This window comes from Lepidochelys kempii, chromosome 3 (genome assembly GCF_965140285.1).
Source record: "Lepidochelys kempii isolate rLepKem1 chromosome 3, rLepKem1.hap1, whole genome shotgun sequence".
Taxonomy (NCBI): domain Eukaryota; kingdom Metazoa; phylum Chordata; order Testudines; family Cheloniidae; genus Lepidochelys; species Lepidochelys kempii.
In genome coordinates, this window is record NC_136382.1 from 50,947,279 (window position 1) to 50,975,155 (window position 27,877).

The 27,877-nt window shown below is 38.8% G+C and overlaps 1 protein-coding gene across 6 annotated transcripts in view; it reads left to right on the top strand.

Moving 5' to 3' along the window:
• The window catches only part of LOC140908681 (isoaspartyl peptidase/L-asparaginase), a 239,633-nt gene that overhangs the window by 89,256 nt on the left and 122,500 nt on the right, over positions 1–27,877 (top strand). For all 6 annotated transcript variants that reach the window (XR_013635541.1, XR_012157952.2, XR_013635543.1 and 3 more), the window contains exon 4: positions 18,837–19,000. Coding sequence is in view for 2 of the 6 variants with exons in the window: in XM_073336337.2 (XP_073192438.1) it covers positions 18,837–19,000 (164 nt within the window). In the remaining 4 variants the exon portion in view is untranslated. The remainder of the gene's footprint in view (positions 1–18,836; positions 19,001–27,877) is intronic.

A 27,877-nucleotide genomic window follows, 5' to 3' on the forward strand; every position in this document is an offset into this window, starting at 1 on the left:
TAGCCTACAGAACTTTGAATTAAATGGTGAATTAACATAAGTTTTTATACAGTAAATTGTGTAAAATGTTAGGAAGGGGGACAATACCTGTTTCCTGAGATATGGTATTGTTAACAGTTACTAATAGAACTGATCAGATTATTCGTTGTGAGGAGTCTGTCAGATTTGGCCCTTTTACATTCATGAGTTGTCTGTGAACCAAACATGATTTTCATGAATGTTTTTGTTGTATGCAGTTCTTAGACTTATAACTTTTACAGTTGTGGTTTTTTCATATGAATTTTTGTGAATTATTTGTGGTGAGTATTCAGAATTTGGTAGTTGGTCTTTTTGATTTGTCACCTACGTTAGGCCACTCCTTATGGTTTCAGTTACCTGACTGGATAACCCAAACTTTATAAACCGGAGTAGTGCCTGTGGAAATCATCAGGTCATAAATTTTCTGTCTCTAAGTCAATAGATGCTGTGAATTCCCTATTGAAATGATTGCCTACATACACCACTCGTGTTTACCATTATTATAACATTCTCTAATGCTATTAACATTATTACCCAAATATAGCTTAAGCATTAAATACATATTTATTACACCTCATCTCAAACCTGTTCGTTGCTGGAATTATGTTTTCTTTGCTAGGAAACTCAATCATATATTGCCAGAATTTCAACATAATCACCAATATTTGCAGGCCATTATTAAAATAATTAACAAAAGTGATCCGTCTAGAGTAGAGCCTAATTCTCAACAGAGAATGAATTAACTGGGGGCCAGGAAAAAGAGAAGGTGCATCTCCTGTGCTGTCCAGGAGCATGCAAACTGTTTACACACCCTACCATGAACAAGGACAGCTGCCAGTGAGCCTGGTGCCTGACCTAGAGGACAGGGCTGGGGGTGGCACAGCTATGCCATAGGAGCTGCTCGGGTTGGGTGTTGACTCCTGTGAGCGGCAGTCTGACACGGTGCTGCTTTTGCTGCTGCAGATCCTGGTAGCTCCACAGACATCTGCTTTATATCCATGGATATCCACATCTGAGGATATAAATTTTCTATCCACACAGGGACTAGGGAGGCAGCAAGTATTCTGAAGAAGCAGTCCTTAGCTGTTTGCTGCATTGTCCCTGGAACCCAGAGTCGAGAAAATGATTGGATCGCCTTCAAGCCCCTAAGGAAGATAGCATGAAAGTCTCCTCATAAAGGTGTGTAAGGACAATTGAATCCAGAGTGAGGCCAAAGACCTGTCATAAGGTTGTTAGATTATTGCTTGGTTGATCTCTGTTATCCCAGAAGTGGGGCAGGGGAGATGTGGGGGACTAGAAGTGCCCTGGCTGAAGGGCCAAGTCACAAGAAGAAACAAGCCAGTTCAAGGTCAAAGCAGCTGTCAGCAAGGGGCACCAGAGGAGAAGACTTTGTGCGCTACGCCCAACCACAAGGGGATGTGCCATCTGGTGAGGCACTCTTCTGCATGAATATTAAAGACAATGATGTTATGTGATAATACTGACAGATTTCTTAAAACATTGATTGCCATTATTTTCACAGTGGGCTTTATTCTATTCTCACTTAGTCCTGTATTAATCAAACCTAACTTTTTTGGAAGTCTTTGACTTTATACTGGAGTAAAACTGTTGTAAGTGGAAGAATCAGTTCCAGTATTTTTTAAATTGGTGGAACACTGGAAAAACAGCTTTAAACTTCCCTTTAACAAATTGATTTCAGCATTATTATTATTATTTATATTTTTTATTAATGAACCAGCTAGAAACCCAACCAAGATTAAGCCACTTTGTGCTAATCCCTGTACAAATGCATAGTACTAGACAGTCTCTTCCCTGAAGACTTTGCAATGTAAAAATCTGCTCTTTATGTATTTGAAAGAAGTAGGGCCTGAGTGAGGACTCTCAAGGAGGCCTGTGGAGAAAATTTGGGGCCCCAGTACCTCATGTTTTCTGGGGCCCCATCCCCTCCCATTTCATTCCAGTTACAGGCATTTGGTGAGGGGGATCCTGAACTCAGGTCCCCAGTAATTGTCAAAATATATATATCTTGGGGGCACACAAATAGGTGCCCTCAGTTAGGTTCCTAAGTCCACATTTAAGTACCTAAATAGCACCTGATTTTCGAAAGCACTCAGCAGCTCCATTGAAGTCAATTGTTCGGAGTCAATGACCTGTGGGGAGCTCAGCATTTTTGAAAATCAACCAGTTTATTTGAATGCCTAAAAATGGAGTTAGGAACCTAACTTTGGACATCAGTTGTTGTTTTTTTAAATCTTTGTCTCAACACCCAACATATGAAGCCATTATCGTCTTGAAATATAGTCATTGCTGATAAAGTCTGCAGTTGACACAGATTGGTGGAATAGTAAATAATCATAAGGACAGATAATTTCTAAAGAGCAAAAAGGATATCTTAGTAAGCTGAGCTTACTCAAATAAGCATTGTTTTAATACAGCCAAATGTAAACTTTCATATCTGGGAACAAGGAATTAGGTCACATACGAAGGAGGACTGTATTCTGGAAAGAAGTGACTCTGGAAATGCCATAGATGTCATCATGGATAATCAAGTACACCCAAGCTCAAGTGTGAATCTGCCTGTAAGAAGGATAATGCGATCCTTGGATGTATAAAAAGGAGAATATCAAGCAGGAGTAGGAAGTTAGTATTATCTCCACATATCACACTGTTGATATCATTCCTGTTATACTGTGTTCAGATCTGGTGTCCTCATTCCAATTTTTTACATCCTTTTAAAAGAGAGTCACAATAATGCTATTAATGACAATACCTGTCTTACAGTGAAAGCCTTAAGAAGCTCTTATATATCTTATTAAAGAGAAGGTTAAGATGTTAATTGGCATAGTCTATAAGTACCTACACAAGGAGAAGATTGCAGCAGAGGGCTCTTTAATGTAGCAGACAAGGGCATAATGAGATCCAATAGCTGTAAGATGAAGACTAGAAATAACATCCTAATTTTTTAGTGAGTTTTATTAACTTCTGGGGCAAATACAATAAGATTTGGGGTTTGATTGATAAATTACTGGCTAAAACTCTATGGCTTCTGTTATGCAGGATGTTAGACGTCTACGTCAAATTGTAAACAGCATTTGTTTTGTGATTTCCTTTTGGATTGCAACCTTCCCTACCACTTTCACTTTGCATTGAAACCTCCATCTTGGGTTAAGATGTCCTAGGGATGTTGAAAAAACAATCAAAACCTGACAAGCACAGTCTATTCTGGACACTGTGTGTTCATGCCAAGAGAGGGATACCTCCTGAAGAGCTAAATGTGAGAGTCGTCAACTATAAAAGACTCTCCTTTACTCCACATTGGAGGGGCCCCTGACTCTGAATGGACTCTTCACAGAAATCTATCTGAAGTGGGTCTGTAATCATGTGTTCTAAGCACATGGCTGAGATAACCACCTCACCCAGAGGTGACTGTTTTTTCTGAAAAGGTTGTGGTTCTCAAAACACAGTGACCCACCTCATTGCTTGAAACAGAAGACCCCTCTGGAGAGAGTGGAGATGGGAGGGAATTTCCATAAAGGACTTGAACCAAACCCAGGGTCTCACAAAGTTGGGGGGTGACATAAGACTGAGGTGGATTGCTTTCAAAAGTTCACTTTCCTTTGATCTATATTTTTGTGTGTCTTTTTAAGTGTAAAATGTGTGTGAATTTAAGAAATTCCTTTGCTAAGCCTGTGTTTCTAGGATTTACTACCACATTGTCTCTGAAGGGTATGTGTTGGCATCCTTTTGTCTGCGAGAGACGGTGGGAATTGCAGCCTATGATGTTGATGGTTTGCAGTGTGTCATGTGACTGAATAGTCCAATCTGAAATTTGCATGATCTGTGGCAGTTATTGCAAATGTATGTATCTTGGTTGGGAGCTGCTTGCTTCCTGTAGGCTCTTTTCTCTTCAGGCTGTAGGAGCTAGCTTCTGTCATGGACTTTGATACCCTGATGGAGACAATGGCGCCATTTTGTTACGAAGGGTATAACTTTGAAGGGTATAACTAGGAAACCAGAACTTCTACAGAAGAACATGTCTAGGCAACTCAAAGGTTCAGGGGGGCAGATGCTCTGGTTCAAAAACTAGACAGCTGGATTCCAGGGTTGCACTGCTTTGTAAAAGGGTGTCGGAGATGGGCTCTACAGTGGGGGGTTTGTGTGGGGGTTGAGGACCCTGAAATAGGAATAGTGATCAGCTATTACCCAGACTTAAAGTCAGGCATGTGCTTAAGTAGCTCACTGGATTGGTGACTCAATCACATTACTAAATGAAGGAGTTTGCATATCACAGTATATTTTCTAAAAGACCAATTTCAGTGTCTTTGGTCTCCAGCTTTTATTGTTAAAATTAAATGTAATCAAAGAACATATTAAATAGTTGACTATAATGTATTTTATTAAGAAGAGCAACTTCACATATCAAATGTTTGCCAGAACTCTTGAAAGCAATCCACCTCAGTCTGTTGTCTCAATCACAACAAAACAAAGCTTTAATTTGAAGTACTGTACTTCTGACAATATTAGGACAATCCATAATATTTCAAATGGGACAGGCACCATAGTTGCTTGTAGTTCCACTATTATTACAGATTCCTAGGTATGAAAAGGATTGATGCATAATGATACTCTTTATTAAAAGGCACTTAGGATATGTGTCCTAAAAAATATGTAAAAAATAAATCTAATTTAGTTTGACACAGAAATGGAAATAGCCCTGTGAAGTAAATACACTATATTTGCATATTAACTCAGTCAAAATGTAAAGTTCAAAAATTAAAATATGTAGAAATGCTCTTTCAGTTAACATTGCTACATCTGGCAATGTATTTTTCAATGTGTCATTTAAGATAGATTTTCATCCACCTGCATATGGCATCCAAAATGAGTGTATCACATGGTTTTTGCATAGCATTTTTAGTGGATGTAGCAGGTGGATTCATCCTTAAATCTTTTTATTACTGTATATAAAGTTTAGTAACTATTAGGGCTGTCAAGCAATTAAAAAATTAATCATGATTAATCGTGTGATTAATCACACTGTTAAACAATAATAGAATATCATTTATTTAAATATTTTTGATGCTTTCTACATTTTCATATATTGATTTCAATTACAACATGGAATAAAAAGTGTACAGTGATCATTTTATATTTATTTTTGATTACAAGTATTTGCACTTTAAGAAAATAAAATAAATAGTATTTTTCAATTCACCTAACACAAGTACTGTAGTGCAATCTATTTATCATGGAAGTTGAACTCACAAATGTAGAATTATGTTACAAAAACCTGCATTCAAAAATAAAACACTGTACAGTTTTAGAGCCTGCAAGTCCACTCAGTCCTACTTCTTGTTCAGCCAATCGCTCAGACAAACAAGGTTGTTTACATTTGCAGGAGATAATGCTGCTCTCTTCTTATTTACAATATCACCAGAAAGTGAGAACAGGCGTTTGCATAGCACTTTTGTAGCAGGCGTTGTAAGGTATATCCATGTCGGATATGCTCAACATTTGTATGATAAAGAGATTGCACTACAGTACTTGTGTACTATTTATTTTGTCTTTACAGTGCAAATATTTGTAATAAAAAATAAATGGAAAGTGAGCACTGTACACTGTATTCTGTGTTGTAACTGAAATCAAAATATTTGAAAATGTAGAAAATATCCAAAAATATTTAAATAAATGGTATTGTATTATTGTTTAACAGAACAGTTAATCATGATTAATTATTTTAACAGTGTGATTAATCACAATTAATTTTTTTAATCGTTTGACAGCTCTATATAATACGAAATAATAATAGTGTGCCTCAAGTACTCCTTACAAGCTTTCTTCAGTTAGGAGAAGCAAAAATCCATTTTACATGAGGTGGAGTAGTTGTAGCTCAGTGCTCCTGAAAACCGCAGGTTTTGTTACTGGTGAAATGCTGTCATAGAAGGTGATATGATCATCACTGGCTGTCACGTCCCAATTTTCTTGATAGTGACATTTGATTGATCTTTCCAATGAAATGGGATGAGACATTGGCTTGGCTCTGACCTGGATTAAGTTATTCTGGGTTGATTAGCCAGTTCATTTTTCAAGATAGTAAATCAAGATTTTGCAGATTTTATAACAGAGGAGAAGAATGTTGCTTGGGCCTCCTTTGTGGACACAGAATGAAAGTATGTGAACTCCTTCCACTGTCTGCAGGGTTCTGGATCCAGTATCCATTTCCAAGAATTTTCCCTTAAGGGTATAGTTTATTGCATGTTCAATTTGCGTGGTTTCACAATGATGAAAATTGTTGATTAGAGTGTGAAATGTGAAGAATGCCATGCTTATAGTGGTAGTTGTATGAATACATGTGGAACTCTTTAGCATCCATAATTCCTTGGTCCACCATATGCCCAACAGGGCAGCAAAGTAATGCAAGTATTCATCTGCATGTGCCATGTATTTGTACCATCACATCACTGTATCCTCATGTATATTGCAATAAAGGGACATAATTATAAGGCCCAGATACTTTGCTTACCTATTTTTGTGTGAGAAACAGAGGTTTTTGGATTGAAATAGTAGTACTGATGCAGTCATTATGTTACCAACTCTTCTGTATCTCTTCTGTATGTCCTTACGCATATTCTGCTGACAGCCAGATGGTATTTATGCCACCTGATCTCTGGGTTTAACAGCTGTCTGGAGTTCAACAGCACCCCTTCTATTCACAGTACATTCTGTAACATTTGTTCAGTATGCTAAAGCTGTCTTCTGAGCTGTATTCAAAACTAGATTACTGTATGTATTGGATTTTGATCTGTATTGGTAAAGATTCCTCACATGATTTGAAGGCTGCATTCTTTTTTACATGGCATTTGCATGGATTATTCCCTGTTAATCAAGAGTGATATCCTAAGGCCATGTGATACAATGATGATGAGTGCTGTACAAATATCTTGAAATTGAAATGGATGAATAAATACATAAATGCCCCCTGAGTGCTTAGTTTGGTGTGTGGCAACCTCATCTAGAAGCATTAGTGACATTGCTAGGTCATTACCTACTTTGGAATTAACCGTTGGGTGCCTCATTGAATCTATCCATTATATAAAAGAAGCATAGACTCTGGTGTCATGAACATACGGTGTTTGTTTTCTGTTACATCAATTACATGAAGGCTGCTAACACACTACATCTTGGCTGCTTTACAGTATTAATAACCCAGACACAAATATTGCTGCGTTACATTTCTGCTTTTCTTCATTTTGAGTAATTCCCTTGGAATACCAAAATAATGTTTACAAAGACATATGGACATTGTGTTAATATAGTACATGCATTGTAATTGCAAGACATTACAGAGCCTTGCAAGTATCTATTACCAGCTGCACAGTTACCATTTTCCCACTGTGTAGCTGGTTATGCACTTTATTTTCATGATAGCCAGACAGTGAGAACCTATCTTGCACACTTAAATGGAACATGATAGTTATGTTTAAGCCCAAGCAGTAATAATTATCTCCATTGAGCGTCAGGTTCAAATCTTTCTTTGTATTCCTAATATACCTATAGCCATTTTGTTCATTTGCAGAAGTTTTCATTTACCTTGCTCGGGTCATGGCATAAATATAAAGGGAAGGGTAAACCCCTTTGAAATCCCTCCTGGCCAGGGGAAAGCTCCTCTCACCTGTAAAGGGTCAAGAAGCTAAAGGTAACCTCGCTAGCACCTGACCAAAATGACCAATGAGGAGACAAGATACTTTCAAAAGCTGGGAGGAGGGAGAGAAACAAAGGGTCTGTGTGTCTGTCTATATTCTGTCTTGGCCGGGGATAGACCAGGAATGGAGTCTTAGAACTTTTAGTAAGTAATCTAGCTAGGTATGTGTTAGATTATGATTTCTTTTAATGGCTGAGAAAAGAACTGTGCTGAATAGAATAACTATTTCTGTTTGTGTATCTTTTTTGTAACTTAAGGTTTTGCCTAGAGGGGTTCTCTATGTTTTGAATCTAATTACCCTGTAAGGTATCTACCATCCTGATTTTACAGGGGAGATTTCTTTATTTCTATTTACTTCTATTTCTATTAAAAGTCTTCTTGTAAGAAAACTGAATGCTTTTTCATTGTTCTCAGATCCAAGGGTTTGGGTCTGTGGTCACCTATGCAAATTGGTGAGGCTTTTTATCCAACATTTCCCAGGAAAGGGGGGGTGCAAGTGTTGGGAGGATTGTTCATTGTTCTTAAGATCCAAGGCTCTGGGTCTGTAGTCACCTAGGCAAATTGGTGAGGCTTTTTACCAAAGCTTGTCCAGAAAGTGGGGTGCAAGGTTTTGGGAAGTATTTGGGGGGGAAAGACGCGCCCAAACAGCTCTTCCCCAGTAACCAGTATTTGTTTGGTGGTGGTAGCGGCCAATCCAAGGACAAAGGGTGGAATATTTTATACCTTGGGGAAGTTTTGACCTAAGCTGGTAAAGAGAAGCTTAGGAGGTTTTTCATGCAGGTCCCCACATCTGTACCCTAGCGTTCAGAGTGGGGGAGGAACCTTGACAGGTCATCTGTGTGGTTGGGCTACTTAGACGCATCACAGTTAAGACTTTTGTAAGGAGTTAGACTTAGTACTGTATGGCATTCGGATTGAAAAATTAGCAATATATAGTATCAATAATGCACATATTAAATGGAATAAGAACTGGTTGACAGACCTCAAAAAGTAGTCATTAATGGGGAATCATTGAGTAGGGATGTTTCTTGTGGTGTTCCTCATGGATCAGTGCTAGGTGTGGTTGGAATGCTGCATACAGTTCTGGTATCCACGTTTTGAGAAGCATGTGGAAAAATTGGAGCGGGTGCAGAAAAGAGCAATAAAAATGAATTGAGGGCTGGAGAAATTGCCTTAAAGTGAAAGACTTAAAGAAATTAATCTGTTTAGTTTATCAAAGAGAAGATTGAGAGATGACTTGATTACAGTTTATAAGCACCTTCACAGGGAGAATATATCCGGTACAAAGGACTCTTTAACCCTGTATAAAAAAGGCATAAACACCAGTGTTCGGAAGCTGAAGCCAGACAAATAAAAATTGGAAATTAGGCACATGTTTTTAACAGAGGGTGGTTAATCACTGGAGCCAACCTCCAAGGGACGTGGTGGATTTTCCATCTTTTGATGTTTTCAGATCAAGACTGAATGTCTTTCTGGAAGATATAATTTTGCCAAACTCATGTTATTTAATGACTGGTGATATACAGGAGGTCATACTTGAGGATTCAGTGTTCCCTTTTGGTCTTGAACTCTATAAATACAATCTACGAGCCCCAGAGGGAGGAGGATTTCCCATGGTCACAGAGGTTTGCCTTGTCAATCTGTGATGTACGTGAGGTGATTTGCAGTTCTCCACAAAGGGAAAGACAGTGAGTCAGTGTGTTTATGTGTGGACTGAGCTGCCTGCAGTCCTATGCTGCTATGGTGACCAGGAGTCTCAGAGAACAGAGTTCTAATGATAATTGGACTTTGTTGTACAACACTACCTTGTTGTGACATCAGAATAATGAGCTGGTACACCAAAGACAGCTGGCTGCAGCACATAAATGGTATGTCACAAATTAAGTGTGAATCTAACTTGAAAGTGTTACCTTTTTTCAGACTTAGTCCATATTTGATTTGGCTGATTGCTCAATGATTGTTGTTAATGTGAGCCAGACCTGATCTATTAACTGGCTACTAGCGTGTGTGGATCCCTGTTCATCCCAGCATTCCTTGTCCAGGTATTCTATACATGATGCATCACTTCTGGTTGTCTCAGGCTGACTGCCTAATTTATTGTGACTTGTCCTGGATGTAACATGTGTGTTCTCATGTGGATTAACTGGATAAAGAACTAATCAGCTGCTCTGCGTATTGAGCTCTCAACATGTTATAGCAGCTGGCTCAAAGTGTTCGTAGTGTCGCCTCTGCAATTTTGAATCTGCCTGGTGGCAGGAGTGCATGTACCATAGAAAGAACCAAATTAGCAAATAGTAAATTGCTTAGGTTAGCCTTTCACCACCATGAATGATGTTTGAGTCCCACTATCAGGACAAAGCATTGTTCGTGTCTGTGGGACTCTTACATAAACCAACTTCCTGGCTATATGGATTCTCCTCTTTTTAAACTATTATAGGCTGCAGCTACAATGGCATCCAAAGATTGTAATCTCATCAGGCCTGTTTCTTCTGCCTGCTGTTTCTACTATCTCTTTCCCTTTCTCTCCACAACCCATTTCTTCCTTCTGTTCTGTAACAGTAATTTAGCTTGTGGCAGTATTTCAAAGTAGGAAATGAGAAAAGGAAATGTGGAGAAGTGATTGAACTTGTTGGCCGGGGAGGTAGGTCGGGGAAGGACTTCAGGCTTCAGATGCAAAGACAAACTCATATTTAAAAAGGAGAAATCCCTATAGCCACTGTGCTAAAGGAAAAGAGAAATGGGGGGAAAGATAGTGAAATCTTCCTCTCACATACACATTCCTCTTTTTTTTTATTTACATAAGGGATTTCTCTGATTTACTGAGGATCAGATCCTAGCTATGCACCACTGAGAGCCAATGCACAGTTGTGGTAACACCAGCAAAAGCCCATACAGATCAAGGCTTTGGACAATCACTGTCCATAGCCATAGGTTATTAAAAGAGCCTACAAATGACTAACCTCTTGTAGCTGATAGCTATGTTGTATAGCAGAGAGTCTTGGCATAGTTAGTCCCATTCTTGTGCTTTTCTGTGAGCTTCATAGGGACACATCTCACTTTGCTCTGCTGCCATTAAACCTCAGTCTGGGGGGTGGGGGTGTATCATCCCTTAATTTTGTGGCTTTTATAGAGATCTATTGCTTATAATGTATCAGGCTGTTTCTGAAACTCTCATGTTGCCATAATGCTCATCAAATTATCAATAAGTTAGCTATTGGCAGAATAGTTCCTTTCTTAGGACTGCTGTTGGATATATGTCCTGATTGGTTGTGCCCATGTCCCTTTCCATAGCTAACTGTGGTATTGTTCTACCATCCTCCATTTGTGTCCTCATTGGCACTGTACAATCAGAGTGTCCCTTCCCTAATTGTTCATGTGATACATATTGCTGATGCTCCTACAGTGAAGCAGGTGTTAGTGGAAAATAGCTGCTGTAGAGTATTTAACATGACAAGGCTATGAATTATGCAGATTTTACCCCAATTATCTTCACTCACTGCCCTTCATATGCCCTAGTTATTCTGTGATAGGCAGTGAAAGGAGTATGCAAAGAGAAGACACCCTATCACACTCTGCCTGGGCAGCACATGATATAGGACATCTGCAAACACTTACCTGCAAAACCAATACGCCTTGCGTTTTCTAGGCACAAACTCACTGCCTAATAATTAATGTCAGATGGGATTGGCTGCATTGTATTGGAATATAGTATCAGCATATATTTGAAAAATCAAACCATGGCTAAAACAAACCCTGTGACATCAAATAAACATTCCAGTACTACGAAATGTGAGTATATAAAATTTGCCTGAAATGTTATAATTTGTGTTTGAAGTATTAACAGAATCCACTGTGTTTTAGAGCAATACAAATTCCTCAAACAGTAATAGAGTATCTCTTTAAAATGGATTCAACTTGGTGATGCAGCATGAACATCCAGAATAACAAGACTGTTGTGTTACTCTTCTCATTGCCATTCTACTTCTGCCCCAGGAGAGAAATTAAAATAGTTCCTGAAACATATAGCAAAGCTATAAACCATGTGAAGCAATATCAGCATTTCCCAGAAGCTCTATTTATTGCATTACCAAATTTTTTATTCATGAACTTTGTTCTAATTGTGTTAGTATCAAAGTATATTATTTTTATTGATGATAATAGTGTATGAAAGTAATTATGCTAGTGATTTTAGCATATTAGTTTATTTGTAATACTGATAAAATATAAGCTTTAAAAATGCATAACAAGTACAATTTTCATATTACATATGTATACAGTTTTGCTTCCTAGATGTATCATAATATTGTTGTAGGGCCTGAGCCTGAATTCCTTGTGCACCTAAATGTCATGTTTAATTCAGTGAGACTGTTAGGGTGCACAAAAAAAGAAAGAGTGGGCCTATAACCCACTGTAGTGGGTTTTTTTATTCCTGTACTTCAGTTGTAAACTCTTTGGGGCAGGGACTGTCTTTTTATTCTGTGAGTGATTCTCCTTCCTATGTGCTACAGTCAGGCAAATTAATAATAATAATAATAATAATAATGGAAAATCTTTCTGCCAATGAGATGCAGGCTGTACAGTATTCTCTGCGCCAACAGAAGCCTTAGCACTTTGAATAAAACACTGGAAAATATACAATAAGTATTATTCTGTATTGCTAGGGAGATGGACTGGATGATCTAGGAGGTCTTTTCCATCTCTGTCATCTATGATTCAGTATAAACCTAATCAAAAAATCATTGGTCAGTTGAAAGACCCCAATTTATTTGAATGGGATTTGAATCAGATCCTATAAGCATTTCAGACTTTGCATTGCTTTTTCTGTGAGCATAAATATATTGTAAAATGTTCCAGTTAATTCCAAATAACAAAATGTTTCCATTGTACTGCACGTGAATCTTAGGAGTATTTGATAATATGAACTGCATTTTATTTTTACATATTATTTTAGTACAAGGAATGTTCAAGGGTAGTTCCAAGAAATATGAGCTTGTATTATTTAAAGCAAACTATAAAAAAATCCATAGTACCTTCAAACCTATATCAACAAAAGTGTTATAGATAAATATTAGACTGAGGAACTTGATAAATAAGTTCAGCAACTTGTATTAAATCTGATGCATACTCTCATGGGAAGTTGTTTGACTGAGAAAATTCATGTATAGTAGTACAGTTACAAGTTTAACCACAGATTTGACTCAGAGGTTATGGATTGTGTTGCATAATAGGTAGGCTGAGGTCATTTATCACTTCTCTGTCATGCTCATTGGTTAGCACGCTGGTGCTGTGGTGCTACATATCAAATCCCTAATCCATTTGTGTTAAGAATGACATTTGGGGTTTTATCATAATGATATGTTAGTGTTCCTCCAATACAGTTTTACAAAATGTGACTAGGTTGTTACAGGATTATTATATGGGGCAGAAGACAGTCAGAAAAAGTATCTTTAGACTGATAAATAATACAGAATTTTCAAAGTGCAGGGTTCTTTTTACCTTCACTCTTTTGAAGTTAAATAAGACTTGTCCTCTAGTGCTGGAGTAAAGTGAACATCTATATTCACCAAAATTTAGTTTTACATCCATACATGGAGGAATTAGAGTTACTGGTGCAGGAAGTGAAACCAGATATTATAGGTATAACAGAGACCTGGTGGAATAGTCGTCATGACTGGGCTACAGGTATTGAAGGGTATGTGCTGTTTAGGAAAGACCGAAATAAAGGTAAAGGTGGTGGAGTAGCACTGTATATCAATGATGAGATAGAATGTAAAGAAATAAGAAGCGATGAAATGGATATGACTGAGTCTGTCTGGGCAACAATTAAATTGGAGAAGAAAACTATTAGAGCCTCCCCTGGGATAGTGCTTGGGGTGTGCTATAGACCGCCGGGATCTAATTTGGATATGGATAGAGCCCTTTTTAATGTTTTTAATAAAGTAAATACTAATGGAAACTGTGTGATCATGGGAGACTTTAACTTCCCAGATATAGACTGGAGGACGAGTGCTAGTAATAATAATAGGGCTCAGATTTTCCTAGATGCGATAGCTGATGGATTCCTTCAGCAAGTAGTTGCTGAACCGACTAGAGGGGATGCCATTTTAGATTTGGTCTTGGTGAGTAATGAGGACCTCATAGAGGAAATGGTTGTAGGGGATAATCTTGGCTCAAGTGATCATGAGCTAATTCAGTTCAAACTGAATGGAAGGATTAACAAAAATAAATCTGCAACTAGGGTTTTTGATTTCAAAAGGGCTGACTTTCAAAAATTAAGGAAATTAGTTAGGGAAGTGGATTGGACTGAAGAATTTATGGGTTTAAAGGTAGAGGAGGCCTGGGATTATTTTAAATTAAAGCTGCAGAAGCTATCGGAAGCCTGCATCCCAAGAAAGGGGAAAAAATTCATAGGCAGGAGTTATAGACCAAGCTGGATGAGCAAGCATCTTAGAGAGGTAATTAAGAAAAAGCAGAAAGCATATAGGGAGTGGAAGAAGGGAGGGATCAGTAAGGAAAGCTACCTTATTGAGGTCAGAATATGTAGGGATAAAGTGAGACAGGCTAAAAGTCAAGTAGAGTTGGACCTTGCAAAGGGAATTAAAACCAATAGTAAAAGGTTCTATAGTCATATAAATAGGAAGAAAACAAAGAAAGAAGAAGTGGGACCGCTAAAAACTGAGGATGGAATGGAGGTCAAGGATAATCTAGGCATGGCCCAATATCTAAACAAATACTTTGCCTGAGTCTTTAATAAGACTAAAGAGGATCTTAGGGATAATGGTAGCATGATAAATGGGAATGAGGATATGGAGGTAGACATCACCATATCTGAGGTAGAAGCGAAACTCAAACAGCTTAATGGGACTAAATCGGGGGGCCCAGATAATCTTCATCCAAGAATATTAAAAGAATTGGCACAAGAAATTGCAAGCCCATTAGCAAGAATTTTTAATGAATCTGTAAACTCAGGGGTTGTACCGTATGATTGGAGAATTGCTAACATAGTTCCTATTTTTAAGAAAAGGAAAAAAAGTGATCCAAGTAATTATAGGCCTGTTAGTTTGACATCTGTAGTATGCAAGGTGTCATAAATATAAAGGGAAGGGTAAACCCCTTTGAAATCCCTCCTGGCCAGGGGAAAGCTCCTCTCACCTGTAAAGGGTTAAGAAGGTAATGGTAACCTCGCTGGCACCTGACCAAAATGACCAATGAGGAGACAAGATACTTTCAAAAGCTGGGAGGAGGGAGAGAAACAAAGGGTCTGGGTCTGTCTGTAGTCGTCTTGGCCGGGGACAGAACAGGAATGGAGTCTTAGAACTTTTAGTAAGTAATCTAGCTAGGTATGTGTTAGATTATGATTTCTTTAAATGGCTGAGAAAAGAATTGTGCTGAATAGAATAACTATTTCTGTCTGTGTATCTTTTTTGTAACTTAAGGTTTTGCCTAGAGGGGTTCTCTATGTTTTTGAATCTAATTACCCTGTAAGATATCTACCATCCTGATTTTACAGGGGGGATTTCTTTATTTCTATTTACTTCTATTTTTTATTAAAAGTCTTCTTGTAAAACACTGAATGCTTTTTCATTGTTTTCAGATCCAAGGGTTTGGGTCTGTGGTCACCTATGCAAATTGGTGAGGCTTTTTACCAAACCTTGTCCAGGAAGTGGGGTGCAAGGTTTTGGGAAGTATTTTGGGGGGAAGGACGCGTCCAAACAGCTCTTCCCCAGTAACCAGTATTAGTTTGGTGGTGGTAGCGGCCAGTCCAAGGATAACGGGGGTAATATTTTGTACCCTGGGGAAGTTTTGACCTAAGCTGGTAAAGATAAGCTTAGGAGGTTTTTCATGCAGGTCCCCACATCTGTACCCTAGAGTTCAGAGTGGGGGAGGAACCGTGACACAAGGTCTTGGAAAAAATGTTGAAGGAGAAGGTAGTTAAGGACATTGAAGTCAATGGTAAATGGGACAAAATACAACATGGTTTTACAAAAGGTAGATCGTGCCAAACCAACCTGATCTCCTTCTTTGAGAGAGTAACAGATTTTTTAGATAAAGGAAACACAGTGGTTCTAATTTACTTAGATTTTAGTAAGGCGTTTGATACTGTGCCACATGGGGAATTATTAGTTAAATTGGATAAGATGGGCATCAATAGGAAAATTGAAAGGTGGATAGGGAATTGGTTAAAGGGGAGACTACAACGGGTCCTACTGAAAGGTGAACTGTCAAGTTGGAGGGAGGTTACCAGTGGAGTTCCTCAAGGATCAGTTTTGGGACCAATCTTATTTAATCTTTTTATTACTGACCTGGGCACAAAAAGTGGGAGTGTGCTAATAAAGTTTGCAGATGATACAAAGCTGGGAGGTATTGCTAATTTAGAGAAGGACAGGGATACCCTACAGGAGGATCTGGATGACCTTGTAAACTGGAGTAATAGGAATAGGATGAAATTTAATAGTGAGAAGTGTAAGGTCATGCATTTAGGGATTAATAACAAGAATTTTAGTTATAAGCTAGGGACGCATCAACTAGAAGTAACGGAGGAGGAAAAGGACCTTGGAGTATTGGTTGATCATAGGATGACTATGAGCTGCCAATGTGATATGGCTGTGAAAAAAGCTAATGTCGTCTTGGGATGCATCAGGAGAGGTATTTCCAGTAGGGATAAGGAGGTTTTAGTACCCTTATATAAGGCACTGGTGAGACCTCACCTGGAATACTGTGTGCAGTTCTGGTCTCCCATGTTTAAGAAGGATGAATTCAAACTGGAACAGGTACAGAGAAGGGCTACTAGGATGATCCGAGGAATGGAAAACTTGTCTTATGAAAGGAGACTCAGGGAGCTTGGCTTGTTTAGCCTAACTAAAAGAAGGTTGAGGGGAGATATGATTGCTCTCTATAAATATATCAGAGGGATAAATACCAGAGAGGGAGAGGAATTATTTAAACTCAGTACCAATGTGGACACAAGAACAAATGGATATAAACTGGCCACTAGGAAATTTAGATTAGAAATTAGACGAAGGTTTCTAACCATCAGAGGAGTGAAGTTTTGGAATAGCCTTCCGAGGGAAGTAGTGGGGGCAAAAGATCTATCTTGCTTTAAGATTAAACTCGATAAGTTTATGGAGGAGATGGTATGATGGGATAACATGGTTTTGGTAATTAAATATTCATGGTAAATAGGCCCAATGGCCTGTGATGGGTTTTTAGATGGGGTAAGATCCAAGTTACCCGGGAAAGAATTTTCTGTAGTATCTGGCTGATGAATCTTGCCCATATGCTCAGGGTTTAGCTGATCGCCATATTTGGGGTCGGGAAGGAATTTTCCTCCAGGGCAGATTGGAAGGCCCTGGAGGTTTTTCGCCTTCCTCTGTAGCATGGGGCACGGGTCACTTGCTGGAGGATTCTCTGCTCCTTGAGGTCTTCAGACTACAATTTGAGGACTTCAATAGCACAGATATAGGTGTGAGGTCTTTTTTAGGAGTGGTGGGTGAAATTCTGTGGCCTGCATTGTGCAGGAGGTCAGACTAGATGATCATAATGGTCCCTTCTGACCTAAATATCTATGAATCTATGAATCTATACAATACATTGATAGTTTTTGTTTACTTATTTTTATATTTACAGACTTAATTTTCCTATCTAAGCGAGCACATTGCCTGCAAAGTATTTCTTCAGTTGAAATATTTTTTTCATGGGATGATTTGAGAAACCAGTAAAACTGATACTGTTGAAAAATGTTCTTTTTTCATATTTCCAACCAAAAGGAATTTTAATTACACTAATTCTAATTCTTCAACACTTGTGGCTAGGACAAGCATCACCATCCTTTATATAAGTTCGTGGGCAGAATGTGACTCCTCCATTTGGGGAGACAGGGCGCGCCTGGACCTAACTGACCTAACTCACTCAAATAATGGTCCAGATCTTTCCTGCTCCTGCCTCAGGCTCAAATCCTCCCTTTTCCCTCAGGGTAGAGAGTAAAAGAAGAGGCACTCTGTGGCTACTGCTGTAGCCCCATGACTGTAGTGGCTGCTGCTTGCCCCACAGGGACCATGTCAAACCTATCTTTCCTTTGTGTTTGGAAAATGCTTAGTGTATTCTGGGCATTACTACAGTCTAATTAGTAAGAATGTATCTTTCCGATCCTCTTGCTCATGTCCCTGATCTATAGGACATGCAGAGAGTCACCACAGAGATTGGATTTATAGTGGACTTGGTATGTGGACCCTCTGTGCAGGGTCCCCACATCCTGCTCCATTACCCCTGTGCAGATGAGTAGAAAAACACCAGTTCTGCAGAAGGCCATTGAGTAGAGAACAGGATTTCCTTCCATATTTTAAAAAGGGTTTTTTAACTGCTTTCTGTTGTACTCTGTGGAGAAACATTGTATACAACCACAGAATAGGAATGTGGTATCTTTTGTTCTCAGAAGTGCTGCAAGTAAAGCACAATTTAATAATGAGAGTAGTTATTAATACCATGATATTCATCTGCTGACCCTGAACTTAAGGAAGAGAAGAAAGAAAATAGTGAGAGAAGAAAGAAAAATAAAAAAATGAAGGCAAAGAAAAGAATTTAAAGGAAAGAAATGGGAAAAATTAGACAGTGAGATTTAAATGAGAAAGGGGAGAAATAAAGAGAAGTGAACCAAAATCATTGTTTCTTTTTTTTTTGGTATCATGCATAATTGTCACAGAGGAAATTAAGTGTGTGACTAAAATTTGCCTTCTTGTAGGCCCCAAGACAAATTAGACTGTACTTCAAACCTTAAGGCTGAGATTTTCAATACTGACTAAGAAATTTACGTGCACCATTCCCATTAATTCCAGTGGAACTTGGAAGTCCAAATTCCTGAGGCAGCTTGCAATACATCAGCCTAAGAATCTTTTAAACCTACAGTATATTGATTAGACCAAAAATTCTTTGCACAGTGGTCTGTTTCTTCAAATGTGTTTACAGAATGCCTATGAGAATGGGACTGTGATTCTAATTAGGGCCTCTGGGTGCTAAAGGAATAGAGACTTTAAATATAATAATTTTTAATGTATCATGCGGTTGATAGCATTGAAGATTATTTTTACTATTCTGTTTCTCTCTCTGATTTTTTTTTTAGACACCTTATGTGATGCTCACTGGAACGGGTGCTAACCAGTTTGCTGAGAAGCTAGGCATACCTCAAGTGCCTGTAGAAGAGTTAGTAACAGACCATGCCAAAGCTGAATGGGAGCAATACCGCAAATACAAGCAGACTGTCAAATCACTTTTTAACACAGAATTGTAAGTAGCAATTATGGATATGTTACTGATTTGGTTGACACAAATACTAACTTGGATTTATGCCTTTTGAATGAAGCTGCAAATACTAGTATGTCTGGACAAAGGAAAGAAAAATGTAGCATAGATTGTCACATCATATTTGATTTTGTATATTTCTTGTTTTAGAAAAACACATGGAAACTGAAGAAAGTCTTTGCTACCTAGTGATTTCTTAAAAAGTGATTTTGTATTGGATCTACTTAGGGCTAGATCTTGGACCACACTGTGCATATTGGGTTTGATGGCTGAACTGTTTTTCATAATTCACATAGCATGTGTACACGTAAGGTGAACCTTGAATCTTGAAGAACAAGTGGAAGCAAAGAGAGGGATTATGAGATCAGATCTGGGTGATGGTTGAATTTAGGAGTTTGCTGTCTTAGAGATAATCTTCATCTAAGATTGAACTTTCAAAAGCCCTCAAGTCCAAATGTAGTAACCACAAATGCATCCATCTTGAGACGGTAGGCCTATGGACAAGCACTTCATCTTTATGGGACTAAAGATACTCATCTTCTGCAGGAACAAAATGAGACAAAATAGGGAAAGTAGAAATAATTTTTTATTGAAAGTAGTATCCAACCTGATGATGTTGGCAGTATTTGTCTTTGTAGGAAATCTTGTCTTCTAGTATTAACTGGTTAAGGGGATTCATATATTGTACAGTAAAAGGAAGTTGCTAAATTTCAGCAGTCACAGACAAAATTATAGGACTGTCTCAGTATCTTTTTGATAATATTGCAATGGTCATCAATCATGTTTTAATTCAATGTTTCCCTGATAGAAATCTGACTCATTAAGCCACCCACAGATCAGTTAACTGAGAGTTCAACATCATTATGTAACTAATACAGCTTAATATGATACAATGAAGCCACAGATTAACATTATTATAATGAGAAAGGCAGAATTATTCTCTCTGATCTTTTGTTTTTTTTAAAAAAAGCATCTACGTAATTATCTGCACTAGCCTTTCATGTGTTAAATCTATTTATCAGTCTAAGCAAACATTTTACATTAAAAAAGACCCTAGTGTGGTTGCATGGTAATCATTGTTGCTAGGATTTGCATCTGACAAAAATCTAATATATATTATAGTTTAAAACTGGTATGTTCTTTGATTGACTACTATATATTTTAAAATATCCAATGGAGATATGTAGTTAAAATCAATGTGAATTTTGGCTCAAATCATCTGCTTTTCAGGAAAAAAAGTCAGTATAGGGCACTAGATTTCTGTGAGCTCAGAGCGTAATACAGAGGGTAAGACAGTAAATGTGGTCCTTGGATTTATAAGAAGGGGAATAATAAGTAGAAGTATGAGGGTGTTGTTACCACTGTATATGGCACTAGTGAGACCATTACTGGAATATGGTGTCCTGTTCCTCTGTGGACACAAGATGTTGACAAATTGGAAAGCACTCAGAAAAATGTGACTAGAACTACTCAAGGTCTGGAAAACCAAGTTTACAATGAGATAAAGAAGCTCACTCTATTGATCTTAAAAAAAGATTAAGAGGTGACTTGTTCGTGGTCTAGAAATACTTACATGAGGTGAAGATTTCTGATAATAGAAGGATCTTTAATCTCTCAGACAAACATAAGATCCAGTGAGTGGAAGCTGAAGCTAGACAAATTCAGACTAGAATTAAGCTGCAAATTTTTACAGTCCTTCTCCATTACTTGAAGTTGTTAAATGCAGATTAGATGTTTTCTAAATATATGCTCTATCTCAGACAGAAGTTACAGGCTTGATATAGGATCCACTTGGTTAAATGATCATAACGGTTCCTGCTGGCCTTAATCTGTGAAGTTCCCCTTGCAGTTTACACTCTGTTCATCAGTTGTAGGGAAGGTGATGTCCATTCTCTTGAGAGCAAGGGTCTCAGATCCACTGAGAGCCCACACGTCTACTGAGATTTGCTGAAGGACAGGGTTGTCTGAACACTGGCTAGGTGTCCTGGGATTACCACTGGGGCCTGCTGGGCGATCACATTCAATGTTACGGTCAATAGGACAATGCTACTGAAGATTCTTCTGCCAGCTGCTGCTGGTGCTACCCCTGGAACTCCACTTCAGTATGGGGAGTGTTGATGGGGTTTACATCAGGCAGTGGGATTGGCTCAAAAATTTAACCTAATTTAGTCTATTTCAGTAATTTGTATCTTCATATGGCTTAGAGGATAAATATGCTTACCCCTTAGCTCTGCCCTGATCCAGCATTCTCTATACAGAAATCCTCAGTTTGACAGAGGAGGACCACTGAATCGGGAGGAAGGAGGTATACTTTCTCCTTCTGTATCCCTGATCGTGTATCTGCAAGATTTTCATGCCCTTCTACCATCGGGAGGCAGAGGGAGGGGGAATGATCTGCCTTTATTTCTTGTCAAAAGCATGTGTGACTCAAATTGCAGGAATAGGACCTTAGCAATGACACTTCTAGGCATAATAGGGTCTCCTAAAAATGCCTCTAGTGAATTTTAGGTTTGACAACCACTGCATGGAAGATAAAGTCCTATGAAGTGTAAGACAGAATAAAGCAAGGATGGATGGTGGTGAGTTATAGAGGACACAGTAGAAAAGAGCAAAAACTGAATCAAAGTTTTTATAAGACTACAGTGTTGCTTAAAGACACTCGTCAGCAAACATACTAACAATGATGTGCTGACACTCAGCTATTGGTCAATTGCCCCTTACTGCATTTGGGATATAGGGCCTTATTCTCATTTGCATTAAAGCCCCTTTACCCTACTCTGGTAGTGCAAATGGGCCTTAAACTGGGTTTAATTTATTACTACTTTAAGGCCCCTTTACACTTCCAAAGCAATGTACAAGGGCAGAAGTAAATAAGAAGTAGGCCCATAAAATGTAATCTATAATTTTAGACTCACTTGTATTAAAGGCATTAAAGTTCAGTTAAAACTATCCTCTCATCTAGAATAGTGTAACATGTTAAGGTTGATGGAGAATTGCTTTTCTTTGGTTTGGTTTTGCAATGGGCAGCAAAGTGTTTTACCTACCATATATCTAGTTGCTGTTCCCCCGGAGCCAGTCTTTGTTTCTGCTTTACAGTGATCGCTGTCACCCATTTTTAGATAGTCACCATTTGTTTGTCATAGACAGGGTCTCAAGAAAGTGGTGAGGGCAATTATTTCCCATTTCTTTACTAAAACTGGAGAAAATGTGGGCAATCTCTTGGCAAATGTCATCATTATTCTGCTATCATGTAGGATTCACTGGGATGTTCTATGTTATTTTTATTTTCATTACCTCAGAAGCATAAAATTTTCAGCTTTGCTCCCTTCTCATCAGCTTCTCGATTTCTTTCATGTACCTGAAATCAGAGGCAGATGAGCATAGGAGTCTGAAGAGACAGGAACAACGGATGCATACATGCTACAATATAGTAAGAGGTTATTACATACAGCAAAGTAAACTCTCTATACGGTGTAGAACAGGGACTCACCTGAGCTAATCACATAACATTAGATGGGGTTCTTTGTAAATTGACAGTGCTGGCCATCCTCTTGAGTTAGTAATGACAATGAGTTGTTTTGCCAAGTGGCAATGTGTTTCAAAATAAATTCATCCCCTATTCCCTTCAGTCCTCTTTTTTTATATCTTCCTTTCTATCTTACAAAGTGGAATGTAGAAAAAGTATCTTTTTCTTCAGACCTCCTTTCTTCACTCCAATTTCCTCTAATTTTCTCTCTCGTTTGCAAAACACTTGCTCTTCTTATCTCCCTTCTCCTGTTCTCAATCCTTTTTTTATCTCCTGTGCTTTCTGCTCATCTCCTTCCCCATCCACTTCAGTTCTTTCCCCTTCCAATTCTGATTGCCCAACTCTATTTACATAACTTGTAATACAATAAACTAAACATTTATTTTATTATTCTACAGTAACACTGGGCCAAATTCTCTGCTAGTGCAATTCCCTTGAGTTCAACTGAGCTGCACCCATATACACCAGCAGAAAATTTAGCCCACTGTTGTACATATGGATAGCACCTTCCCTCCTGCAGGATCTCAAAGCATAGGTGCAGTCACACAGAGTGTAAGGGTCAACAGAAAATTGTTTACCATGGTGATAGACTTTTTAGGCCATTAGTAAGTAACCACTCTCACAACAGTACCATGTACCTCTCAGCTGTATCTCCGCTTTTGGAAACCTGATTGGAGCGGAGACAGCTGATTTTTTTTTAATTCCTCTCCTCTCCTTTCCCCCATCCGGTTTTATCTTTCCATCTGCTAAAAGAAATGCCATGTTTCAAGCTGCCATACCTGAACTCACAGCCTTCCACTAACAGGATTAACAAACACAGTAAAATGGGAAGTTGTTGCTCGTTCCTACATTACTGGGGGGGGAGGAGGAAGCTGGCGGAATCTGGATTTTTATCATGGATTGTTGATGAATTTGGTATTTTAGGACCAGGTTCAAACACAGATTCCACTGCCTTCTATACAAGCACTGGATGGAGGGGCTGGTGTTCAAACAGTGATAGGTGCTCACAACCTCCACTTTTCCAGTGGGCCTGCAAGCCAGCGCTTCCCCAAAAGCTGGGTGCTCTGGCAAGGGAAGTGGCATGATCAGAGTGTCTAGGAACATAAGTCACAAGTTATGGCTCCCCTGGGAAGCGGAGGACTTTAAACATAACTTTCTCTCCTCCACAGTAGCTTTCCCCACTGGTGCAGAGGAGTGATTCAAGCCATCCACCCTTTATTTAGCTTGCAAAATTATACATTTGGAGGGATGCTGGGTCTTAGAGAGACATTCAGTTCAACATTCCCTTTCCCCTCAGTTTGCGGGAGGGAGAGAGCTCTAAAACTCATTTTATAGATTCATGCAACATCATGATCCAGCTCCTCTATCTTGCCAAGGCTTCTCCTGCAAAGAAAAAGAGGTTTAAAAAGAAAACCTATTCTGTGTCCATCTTAGAGTGTAAGCTCCTCAATACAGTGACCTATTTTCTTTGTCACAGGTGTGCATGGTATTTTACAGGCAATATAGAAATAACCACCTACAACACCTCTGAAGTGTTGCACCTCTGGTGAAGAGATCAGCTGGTGCACAGCACAGCATGCTGTACAACAATGGAGGGACTTGAGTCAGGGACACTATGATAAACCACTATTTTATGCAGAATGCTATGGGATTCTTAATGTCCAAGCACAGCACAGACAACTTCATTTTGTCAGGCCTCCTCTGAAACTTACTCATTTAGCTCCCTCCAAAAATATCTAGCTCAAAAGGATAAAGAATTTTGTGAAGCTGTTGTTCTAGGAATCTAGATATTTCAAACCTAATGCTTATCACTGCAAAGCCATTCCCTCGAGCTATCATGTCCTTCATGCTGATTGTCCAAAAAAAAAAACCCCAAAACAAAAAACAAACACACACACACACTTTACAGAGAGAGGTATAAGGTAAAAAGAAAAGAAAGTGATACTGAGGGAATGGATTCTCTTGCTCAGAGCAAAGGAGAATAGAATGGTGTTCCAGGCCAGTGGGTTAGCACAAGGGAACATATCACTCCATTCCCGTGTAAAAACATGTCAGAGTGAATAAAGCTCTCAAAACCACATGCAGGCTTGACAAAAGTAATGGAGCTCTAGAATCCACAGTTAGCCCACCTACTTCATTGCTGAGCTCCTCACACCTCCTTCCCACATCAGTGGTAAGATAGCCAGCTCTCAGCAGCATTGTCATTGGCTGACAGCCAGTTCCTGCACTCACCTGACCATTAAGAATGCAGAAGCAGAGTTAATGCTGATTCAAGAAGTATTAAATGGGCCAGATATTTTCATGTGGTCTTTAAAAAGCACATTCTCCATCACAGTAGACTAGAGACGCAAAGTGGTCTCATGACTAGAGTACTGGACTATCAGTCAGGAGACAGTAGGTCTGTTGTTAGCCCTGCCATTTATCTATTTTGTGACTTAGGCAAGTCATTTTGCCTCTCTTCTCTCCCACTATTTGTCTGTCTTGTCTATTTAGATCTTTAGGGCAGTGTCTGTCTCCTACTATGCGTATGTGCAGCACCTAGCATAATGGGGCCCTGATCTCAGTTGGGCACCTCTAGGAACTACTCTAATATAAACAACAGAGACTATTCTTTTGCCCATGACCCCTTTTTGGTTGTATGGAGGTACTGCTGTCTCAAGCTGCATAGCAGTAACAAGAGGGAATATCTGTCTTTCCTTCTGCCCAGCTCCCTACCATTTTTGAAATTTTTCTCTTTTCCGTACTATGTTATAAGGAGGGACTAAGGGCTTGTCTACGCTTAAAGCATGACAGTAGCACAGCTGCACTGCTGTAGCGCTTCAGGGTAGACACTACCTGTGCTGACAGGAGAAGTTCTTCCATTGGTGTAGGTAATGCACCTCCCTGAGAGGCAGAGAATTTTTCCGTTGAGATAGTGCTGTCTACACAGGGACTTAAATTGGCTTAACTATGCCACTCAAGTGTGTGGATTTTTTATACCCTGACAATGTAGTTAAACCAACCTAATTTTCTAGCATAAACTAGGGCTAAGGTGTTCCCCAAAAGATGTCAGAGAATTGGGTTTATAGTGATACTGTTTCTTGGAATGTGCAGTATTTGCTTGAGGTGTTCTAAGCCCGGTTTGAGATTATCAGAAGCTCCACTGAGATCAGAGACCTGTAATCTGAAGTAAGGAATAGGCTGTTTAATGAAGAACATTGAAAGTTTCTCATTAAACATTAATATTTACACAGTAAAGTTTTTCTGATGTTAACTAATACATGCAGCAGGACAAAGATATATTTGTACAGTCATGTTGGACTCTAATCCTGCTGGAGTCACTAAAGATGTCACTTTGCTTTTTAGCAAGATTGAAAGTAACAGTATTGGTAACAAAAAAACACTTCACAGCTCAGAATTAATTCCTGCCTATAGGCTGCACTGAGCCTCATTTAAAACAAAGTTTTTCTCTAGCCCTTTTTCTTGGGTTACTGCTATAAGTCACATTAAAAAACAAACAAACCACCACCACCACCACCACAACTTATAGGGGTAACTTTTCTTGTTCCCTAAGTATTAAAACTAACAAGTTTGTAATAGTTTCAAATATTTCTCATATTGAAATTACTTCTAACTCAATTGTGAAAGTGTACAGCTTTAAAAGGACTTGAGGTTCAAACAAAATAACAAATGTGATGCTTTTAAATGTAGAATATGACTTTTTAAAAGGGAACCTGTTCCAGGAGTCAAGGATATTAAAAGGTATAATATAAGTTGTCTGCCAAAAAAAAACAAAAACACGAATCTATGCATGTATATGCTGCAAATGGCTCACTGAATTTCTTGTCTCTAATATAGGTATAAAAACTAGATAAGATCTGGAAGATTTTTTTTTTATTAAAGCATACATTTCAGACAAATTCCTTTTTCCCAAAGTAATGTCCCCAGAGATAGCCTGCTGTGGGCCCAGATAAGAATTTATAGCTCCTAGTAAGTCAAATTCAGACTTACAGAAAAAGAGCAAACAGATTAAAATCAGTGGGATTGCACTGGGTCACACCAGTAATGAATCTGACCTGCTGACTTCAAAAGGGATTGAGGCATGCAACACCTTTCAGCATTGGGCTCAGACTTTGTCTTATCAGATACAATAGGTGTAATACAAAGGTTCAGGAGTCACCGTGACAGGATTGGCAATAAGGGCAAATTATTAGTTGGTAAGAATATTTTTCAGTAATGTCTACAAAGGACTAGGTTCTCTTCCCTACAGAAAAGTAGGCATGTTCTCTGTTCTGAAGAGCTCACAGGCTAAAGACAGACAAATGGGAGGGAGAAGCAGATACTCCTAGGCTGACAAAGGTAGTACTTGACTATGGGTACATCTACGCTGGAGCTGGGAGGTGTACATTCTAGTTCAATTAGACATACTTTAGCTGTAATTTTGCTCGCTACTGCACCTCTAAAAATATAAATGCATTTGTGGCAACACCAGGGATGGAAGGAGAGAGCCATACTTATGGTCTCAGATGTGGTGGTTAGCTCTCCTGCTATTCGCACTGCCACAGCTTCATGACTATTTTTAGCTGCTAGCTCAGTCAGAATGGGTCTGTAGAATTTACAACTTTTGTAGATATCTTGGCCACGTATAGCAGTCAGCATACGTCTGTGGTCTTCTACTTCCTTCCACAGAGTTATATCAATTATTTCTCAAACTTGTCAGTGTAAGTCAGCTAGTTTTTCTGTAGACCTTAGTGCAGAAGTGTATCTTCAGGAGAGGCTTCAGGATAGAGGGTAGAGCTGTATAAATGAGCTCAGAAAGGTCATTGCATGGATAAGGAGGAGCATGAAAAAGGCATGGATATGTTTGTGTGAGAAGCTGGCAAATGAGTGGAAAAGGCAGAGGAATTGCTGAGACAGGCAGGTAATGTGAAGTGAGACAAAGGCGGGGAAGTTATGCAAACTTGTGAAAGTTGTGATTTGGTTCTGTGGATAAGTTGGAGCTGATGTAACGATTCCAAGTGGGGGTGGCATGGTAAAATTGGTGAACCAGGAATATCATTTTAGAGAGAGTATTTTGTATGGACTGGAGAGCAGGCAAATGTGTTTTTTGTGAGCCTAGAGAAAACACTGCAGTTATCAAGATGGGAGATGAGTCTGAATGAGTGGTATAGTTGCAGGGCTAGGAAAAAAAAACCTTTTCAGACACAGATTGTGTATAAGAAATATTTGCAATTCAAAAATGGCTCAAGAATGTACATTTTCTCTCCTTCCTCCCCCTACTGCTTTCATTCCATTCCATCACCAGAGAGGGGTGTCTGACAGGGCCACTCATCTCCTGAGAGTCTCCTATCAGCTGG